Source organism: Caretta caretta, chromosome 2, assembly GCF_965140235.1.
Source record: "Caretta caretta isolate rCarCar2 chromosome 2, rCarCar1.hap1, whole genome shotgun sequence".
Classification (NCBI taxonomy): Eukaryota; Metazoa; Chordata; order Testudines; family Cheloniidae; genus Caretta; species Caretta caretta.
In genome coordinates, this window is record NC_134207.1 from 73,617,709 (window position 1) to 73,625,918 (window position 8,210).

Below are 8,210 nucleotides of genomic sequence, written 5' to 3' on the forward strand. Positions count from 1 at the left end.
GAGATGGGCTCCAACCAGTACCCCAGATTCAAAGCCCCTTGAACTTTTCAAAAGTTGAGACTCTGATCTGAGATTTGTGGTTCAGCCACTATTTCTATAATAGTCCTCAACCGGAACCATAAATCTGAACTGCCCAAAACACAGGGGCAGTTTGGTTTTGCAGCTCACACTTACTTCAATAATGGGCCCATTTTTATTGCTTCCAACACCCAAGTCACTGTTCTTCTTTCCCAGAATATAAATACTGGCGCGATAGGAGAAATATGAAAGCACAGATTAAGTACAACACTTGATGGATATGTTCTACAGCTCAACTGGCTTTTGAAAACTGATCCTATTTTCAGGAAACGGGACTCATCAGCTTTACAACACCACACATATTGCATATTAGAGCTACAGAATTTTCCTAGAAGTTTGAAAAGACTTAAGAAATAGAAGAGCTACATTGCAGTCAAAACAGTAATTTACCAGATACTTTTGTTTTTATCCCCTTCTGGGATGAAGTGAGCACCTGCATGATTAAATCTAAAGTAGTACATCTGGTACACACCATCAGGCCTGATCCTATGAGCTGCTGAATGCCTCTTGGCTGTCTAGGCTTAGTACCTTGCAATATTGACTTATGTGGAATTTGAGGACGCTGAGCGCTGCCTGGGAGGTGCTCAACACTTTGCAGCTTTGGGTCTGGTCTCAGGGAAAAATATTTTACTCTACAGGTTCTAACTGAACATACAATGACTGTTCTGAAGGTTTAAAGATGATTATGTTTGTTGCTACTGTTATATTTCATACAGTTAATTATTATTTTCCAGTCCATGATCTTGCTAATAATTGATGCTTAGAGAGGGGATGAACTGTTTCTTTGGAGCAGTTGCCAGGTGGATTGTTTTTTATTTTTTTCCATACTATTTCTTTGATGTACTAGTGCTGGCATTGTCCCATGTCCAAAAAGTATGAGAAGTTGCACTGGTTCTCAGAAGGTGTCACACTTCTGTGTGAATCACTGAATGACTCAGGATACATCTACCATGTTCAAAGAGTGAAAATTCTCTGCATCTCTGCCCCATTTGTCCAGATTAGAAGAAAAGACTTAGGCCAAGATTTTCAAAAATAGGAGCCTAAATGTAGGCTCCTAAGTCTTTATTAGGACACATAAATAAGTAGCCTGATGTAGGTGCCTAAATATGGTTGTAGAAGCTTACCTTCAGGTTCATATTTTTGAAAATCTTGGATTGAACACTTTATTTGTGCATGTTTTTAGGCGCTGGAATGCTTTGATGTTTTTTCATATGCCTGTTTTGTTCAGCAGCCGTAATAATATATTTAACTAACAGATAACTTTATGCAGGAGAGGCATTAAAGGTGAAGTATTAAAGGGTAGTTATTATAGAAATGGGTGCAATATTTTGCCTCCCAATTGAAATAACTGCCAGAAACACTTATCTCACTCCAGAATACTGGAGCCGCCAGCTTCCAGAATGAAAGGTAATCTTTTGTCTTAGCTAGGACTTGTACTCAACCTTTGCATTTTCTTTAGCTCAAGTCTTCCTTTCTAGCACATTGGTGCTGGATGTCTGCAAGCATTCTATCATCCATGTTCGCATAAACATGAAGAACACCTGCTTACTCTGATTCACCCAGTCCTCATTCAGACTCTCCCAATTTTTGACAGCAGACCTCAATCGAGTATTACATGCTGTTAATTTCCTTTCAGAACCATGTAATAACATGCCTTACACCCAATTCTAACGTCATTCAAGCAGTCCAGTCACTGGGATAACATGTCAAGATTTTGTAATTTATATAAATGTAATTAATTTATACTGCTTTACCCCATTATTATGATGGTGCAACTCCAATGAAAACTGGAGTAACTCAGTGGTGAATCAGGCCTCTTGCTTTTTAAAAATATATAAGGTCATATTTTGAGCTGTGCAAATCGGCATGGCTCCATTCACTTTAATGGAGGGACACCAATTTACACCAGCTGAGGATCCAGACCATAGTTTCTACAAAGGGTCAATTATATATAAAACAGTACTTTACATCAGCTATTCCAGATCCTCCTGAAATACAAGGCTCAACAAAGGTTATGGAAATGTCTTAAATGGACCACAGCTGAAAAGATTTTCCTAGAGCTTTTCAGCGTTGTGGATGGTTGCTAAAAATTGTTGGAAATTTCATATTTTCTGTAGAGCCAAGGAGGAAATGTGCTTGTTTGTCATTGCACTTACTGCATTCCCTCTAAAAACTAGAATTCCAGTCTACATCTACCCTCCAGCTATGAACCAGCCCCCATAATCCTGCTCTGAACTGTATTTAGGCAAAAACACTTGCAGGTATTAGAGAAACCTGAACATTTCTTGTTGTCTTTAGTTACAACTCTTCCTTCCTCCTTCTTTAGCTTCGCTGCTTTAGCAGAGGTGTTTCCTATAGTTTGAAAATCCAAGTGATGGCTCTCACGTATCCACACTGGAGTTAGACTCTATTAACAGCTGAATCTTTTAAATCAGTTCTTGCAAACAGTGAACTTTTTCTCTGCACTTGTTTTGGCATCTTTGAGATTAAGAAGTCACGCAGCTTGACAAAGCACTTTGCTCCTACAAGTCTTAACAGACCCACAGGGATTTTTCCCCCCCATATCTCCATTCCAACACCTGTTGCAAAAAGGCTGGGGTGGTCTCAATGTAACTTCCCTCTGCCCCTCCTCCCGCGAATACATATATAGCTATACATAATAAATTATTCCAAACAGCCCCCAAAACACTGTTTGTAATATATATATAATATCCAGCTTGGAAGGTTTGTCACATCTTCAGATGTCTAGAAGTTCTAGGCTTTTTCCACGTTTTCCTATGCATGCATTTTAAATCTTAAGCATGCTTGTAACTGAATGGCTTTTTCTAAAGCAATCTAGGTAACTGACAAAAACTAAGGCACATTCAAAAGACTTTTATCCTGAACGAAATACAAACAGAGATTATGCCTTTATATAAAGCCTGCAGTATCCTTGTGTTTTCTATGAAAATCCCATAAGGAAGTGTGTCTAATAAGGTTTTAGATTACCCTGGCTATCATTTTTGTTATTGTTTATTATCTGTACATGTTTCAATGTCCTTGGATAATCAGGAGTCTTTCAATGGCAGAAAATATTTCATTCTGTGCTAAAGCAGTTAAAGGAGTTATATGATTACTCAATCTCCACAAGGCAGGAAATAGCAGGTTCTTGCATTTTGGAGATGTTTGAAACTAAAAAAGTATTCCTAGTAGTAAGAATCTGAAACAGAGTCCATGGGTTTTACAAAACCCAGAATCCTGCTGTGAAACACTGCCTTTCCATTTGTTGCTGCTGCTGCTTTTGTCTCATATAATGTACCTTGCTATCAGCTATTTCTCAAAAGGTGAGGGTTAAGTATTTGTTAATCTACAAAATTTCCCAACTAAAACTTTTCAAAGTGCAGTTTCCAAACATAACAGGCACCTCCTAACCAAAGTCTCTCCTCAGCACTGCAGGCTGAGTTGTTATCTTGTAATGTTCCCCCCTTCTGCCCTTAATGAACAGTTCGTTCCATTGTATTTCTTTTATCAAACATCTGGAAGCCAGACTTGTTTTAAAGAGACTTTTTAGTTCATATGGACTTATCCAGCTCCCTCTTAGGGAAAAAAAGAAGAAGAATGCAGTTAATCAGTGAAATTACCACCTATTTAAAGTACTCTAACTAACACATTTTTGTAGACAGAAATTCTAAAGAACAATGTGCACACACTTTGCACCAGAATAATTCACTCTGACAACAGATTCTTCCTCTGTTCACAGCTGTCCCAGTGGGAGGAGCTGAAACCTGAACCAAATCCTTAACTTGTAGCAGGGATTGGATCCTTCTTGCAAAGAGAAAGAAAACCCTCCCAGCAAAACAGGCTGAGTTTGTAAAAGTGCTTGAGCAAATTCAGAAGCGATTGGATGAAAAGAAAACCTTGGCCCTCCCCTCCTGCACCTGACTAGTGGATATTTACAGCACTTTTCAAGGAGCCTCTCTGCACTGCCACTACACAATTTTACTGCATGGATTGAGCTGAGTAGACAATACTATAGGGACCAATGTGCTAGCAGTGATTCTGTGTGCTGCACACGATCTGGGGACCGTTATTCTAAACTGAAAGGAGATTCTGGAAGAAGGAGAAATTCTGCATTCAAAATGCCACGATCTTTCCTGGTCAAGAAGCATTTCAATTCATCCAAGAAGCCAAATTACAGTAAACTGGACACTCACACAGGTAATAAGATTAAAACATATGCCACTGTGAATGAAAGCTGAAGTTGTTTTTATTCCTTGGCAGTGAAGGGGGTTACTTTTTAGTTTTCATATTGCAGGGCAAGATTTGGTTTGTTCCTAGCATTTTCTAGCTGCTTAAAACGATTTTTGAAAAACATGTAAGTGCCAGTCAGAATGAAACACTGCCAACTTTAAAAAGTTTGCTCATTGAATGGAACCCAATTATTTTATGTGGATTTACATTTTTCCTGTTCTGTTCATGTTATCAATGGAAGTTCCAACTTCTACACAAATCAGTTTGAAAGTTTGGCTGCTGAATGTGTTAGACTGCATGAATTTAGAAACAGCATGTTTCTTTGACTAGACCTCCAAACCATATTGTGCTCGTTTAAGTGCATTGTGTGTGTGTATGCATGCATCCGTATATATATGTAGCGTTTTTACTCATTTAATCCTCTTTACATATAATTGTATGATGTTCATAGTGCTTGACTTCTGCGCTTGTTAAACCTCTAGGCATTTATTTTACTGCCTTTAAAGCAATTTTCCACTTTTCCTAATACTTTCTTCTTTCTTCTTCTCCAGTGATCATTTCACCATACCTGTATGAGAGCTATCCAATGCCTATCATACCACAGCCAGAGATCCTGAGCTCAGTAGCTTACAATCCAATTACTGTGTGGACTACAACTGGGCTGCTACCATCCCCGTTACCCAATGACCTCTCTCCTCTTTCTGGATACCCCTCATCCTTGGGAAGAGTTAGTCCACCTCCACCCTCCGACACCTCATCCAAGGATCACAGTGGCTCAGAAAGTCCCATTAGTGATGAAGAAGAGAGAATCCAGTCAAAGCTTTCAGATCCCCATGCAATTGAAGCTGAAAAGTTTCAGTGCAGTTTATGCAACAAGACCTATTCAACTTTCTCTGGACTGGCCAAACATAAGCAACTGCACTGTGATGCCCAGTCTAGGAAATCGTTCAGCTGCAAGTACTGTGACAAAGAGTATGTAAGCCTAGGAGCCCTTAAGATGCACATCAGGACCCACACACTACCTTGTGTCTGCAAGATCTGTGGCAAGGCTTTCTCTAGACCCTGGTTACTTCAAGGACACATCAGAACTCATACGGGTAAGAAAATCTATTAGAAATGCAATGTGTCAATTTTATCCCACCAGGATGCAGCTTGTTTTGTCTTGGGCAAATACTAGGGTCCTTAACATGTTATTGATGTTTACCTGGACAGTTATTTCCTAGCTATTTTTAAAGCATATTAAAGTACAAAATTCGCACTCTGTTGTAACAATATCTCACATTCGTGGACCAGGTCCTCTACTGGTGTAAATCAGCATAGCCTCACTAAAGTCAATGTCATTTTTTGCCAATTTACACCAGGTGAAGATTTGGCCATAGTGACTTCAGGCTCACATTTAGGCTTTGGGAAGTGTTGTGTATATATACAAGGCTCAGTTTTACCCAAGGATCAGTTGGAAAACACCGAACCCTAAAATTTATACAAGTGTCTGCTCAGTGAAGCAATCAAGGAATACAAATGTTGCTAACGGAAACAAATCCTTACCAAAGTTTTTTGCTAAGACGATGAGTTTGGTGTAACATTGGGCACAGTGTTGTGTCTGAACAGCTGTTGCTGCATTTCTAGTTGTAGCCCCTATCTTAAGTAATTTATGCTGCTCTAGACATAACACAGGACAGCCAAAATGAACAGAAGGAACATTTGGAAATGTTGGGAGGAGCCCAACCTACAGGCGCTGGCTGCACCTGTTGAGGCAGAAAGCGTCAGCAGCTTGTCTTTCAAGACCACACCGAGCAGTATTCTCTGACAAGTCTGAAATGTCTCAGTACAGTCAGCAGTGCTTTGAGCAGTAACTGTAATATCTGCAGCATGCTCACCTTTCTATTACACACTTCAATTATTTAAACAAATCATTTTTGTTTCCCAAGGGAAAATGGGGCTGTCCCTGTCCCCAGGGGTACTTATTGCTTTAAATGCTTAACTCTTTTTTTTAACGTTTTTTTAGGAGAGAAGCCTTTTTCATGCCCTCATTGCAACAGAGCATTTGCAGACAGATCGAACCTGAGGGCTCATCTGCAGACCCATTCAGATGTGAAGAAATACCAGTGCAAAAATTGCTCCAAAACTTTCTCCAGAATGTCTCTTCTGCACAAACATGAGGAATCTGGCTGCTGTGTAGCACACTGAGTCTTGCAGTCAATGTTTACCGGGATCCAATGCATTTCTCCACTCCTGTTGCAAATGATAAGTGGAAACCCAAAGGCATTTTCTCTTCTGCTTCCCAACCGCCTCCCCTGACCCCAGCCCACCCCCAAAAAGTGGAAGAACTTATAATGTCAGTACACATTAGCTTAAGTATTTGTGCTAAATTACTTAAGTGTGAATTCTGAAATATGAGGGGGAAAGAGCCATGCATGACATTTCAGATAGATCATAAGGAAGAAGCATGATCAGCCTTCTTCAGCGATGAAGCCAAATGTGCATAGACTTATCTTACTAAGAAAAGTTGCAAAGAGTTAACAGTACATTCCTGCCAAACCATTTCAACCAAAGAAACAGTATTTAAAGAGGAAATAATAATAAAAATCCTACTCCAAGAGAATTTGCCAGACAACATGTATCTCAGGTGCCTTATAAAGTATTTTAAGTTTACTTTAGTAAATGTCTAATATTACTAGTTGTTTTTTTTATTAAAAACTAAGGCCTTTATTGATGATCTGAAATGCTTTAAATCTGAATAGTTCAAAGAAGAGGAGAAAACACATTATGGAATGTATGAAAAATTATCTGCCGTATTTTAAAAGTTTGTGCCTTTAAAAAATAGACTGTAGCTTCAAACATTCCTGGTGCATGCTTGACCCAACTTTTAATATGGAAGAGTTCCTCTAAACTTTAATCTTTTTTTTTAAACGGGAATAAGTGCAAGAGAGGGGGGTTCATGGGAGTTTGACAATGATTTTTAAAAAAAAAAAACTTTTTTGAAATGCACAAAGAAAATGCAATATCTTCAGCAGTGCCCCTCCAAGTGCCTTTTCTATTAATGGTTTTGTAAAGTATGTGGACATAATGTAAACATTTTTATTTTTATATGACTGAATGTGTTGTGAATGAAAGTGAAGTGTTGCCTATAGCAGCACCTGTAGGTAACTTGAAGAAAGTGTGAAGTGCATTTTGTTATGTTGTTTGCTAGCCACTTTTTTACAATAAACATTTTTGAGTAAGATCTCTGTTGTTTGTTCTAAGTACAAAGCCTTTATCTGAATTATTGAGAGTATGAAACATGCAAACAAAGAAAGTGGTTTTTCATTAAAAACATGAAGATGGAAACTGATTTGCAAATATGAATTGTTAGTTCATGATTGTTGAGCATGAATAAGAAAAATGATCCTTTGGGGGATGTTTTTTTACAAAGCATTTAAGAAGGCTACTTTAAAACACCATTACACTCTCTTTACACCCAATCAATATCTGTTTTGCCAAGAGCCCTGATTAAAAGAGAAACATTTTGTTTTATTGCATTTTTAAGAGTTAAGATGCTCCAATTACATTAGGATCATTACAATAACCACAGTTTTGTAACCATCTTTTCGTTATACATTGAGCTTACAAATTTGGGCCTGATCCAAAGTTCATTGGAGTCGACGGGAGTATTTCATAATTCCATGGAGTTTAGATCATGTCCTTTAAGAACAGTATTCCAGTCACAATATGTTGTATATTTTATTAGAAGGTTTCAGAAATATAAATTGCTTCAAAGGATTTTTTTAAACAATTGTTTTTATAAAATATTCATAGATAGCAAAAGTGTCATCATGATGCTTTACATCTGAGACTATATCAGCTGAATATTTGGTGAGGATGTATTTATAGATGTAGAATCAAAGAAGCACTGAGCTACTAAA

The 8,210-nt window shown here is 38.2% G+C and overlaps 1 protein-coding gene across 1 annotated transcript; it reads left to right on the top strand.

Moving 5' to 3' along the window:
- The first annotated feature begins 3,965 nt into the window (after positions 1-3,965).
- SNAI2 (snail family transcriptional repressor 2) lies at positions 3,966-7,531 on the top strand. Its single transcript, XM_048840622.2, has 3 exons — positions 3,966-4,275; positions 4,860-5,405; positions 6,314-7,531. Exons 1-3 carry the CDS (start codon positions 4,197-4,199, stop codon positions 6,493-6,495), a joined length of 807 nt encoding a protein of 268 aa, XP_048696579.1. The 5' UTR covers positions 3,966-4,196; the 3' UTR covers positions 6,496-7,531.
- The last annotated feature ends 679 nt before the right edge of the window (positions 7,532-8,210 follow it).

What these genes read in the sequence shown, in the direction of transcription:
- SNAI2 (XM_048840622.2), top strand. Translation starts at nt 4,197, where the DNA reads ATGCCACGATCTTTCCTGGTCAAGAAGCATTTCAATTCATCCAAGAAG. An exon ending in TAAACTGGACACTCACACAG is followed by an intron (nt 4,276 to 4,859) that starts GTAATAAGATTA and finishes CTTCTTCTCCAG; the next exon opens with TGATCATTTCACCATACCTG. An exon ending in ACACATCAGAACTCATACGG is followed by an intron (nt 5,406 to 6,313) that starts GTAAGAAAATCT and finishes ACGTTTTTTTAG; the next exon opens with GAGAGAAGCCTTTTTCATGC.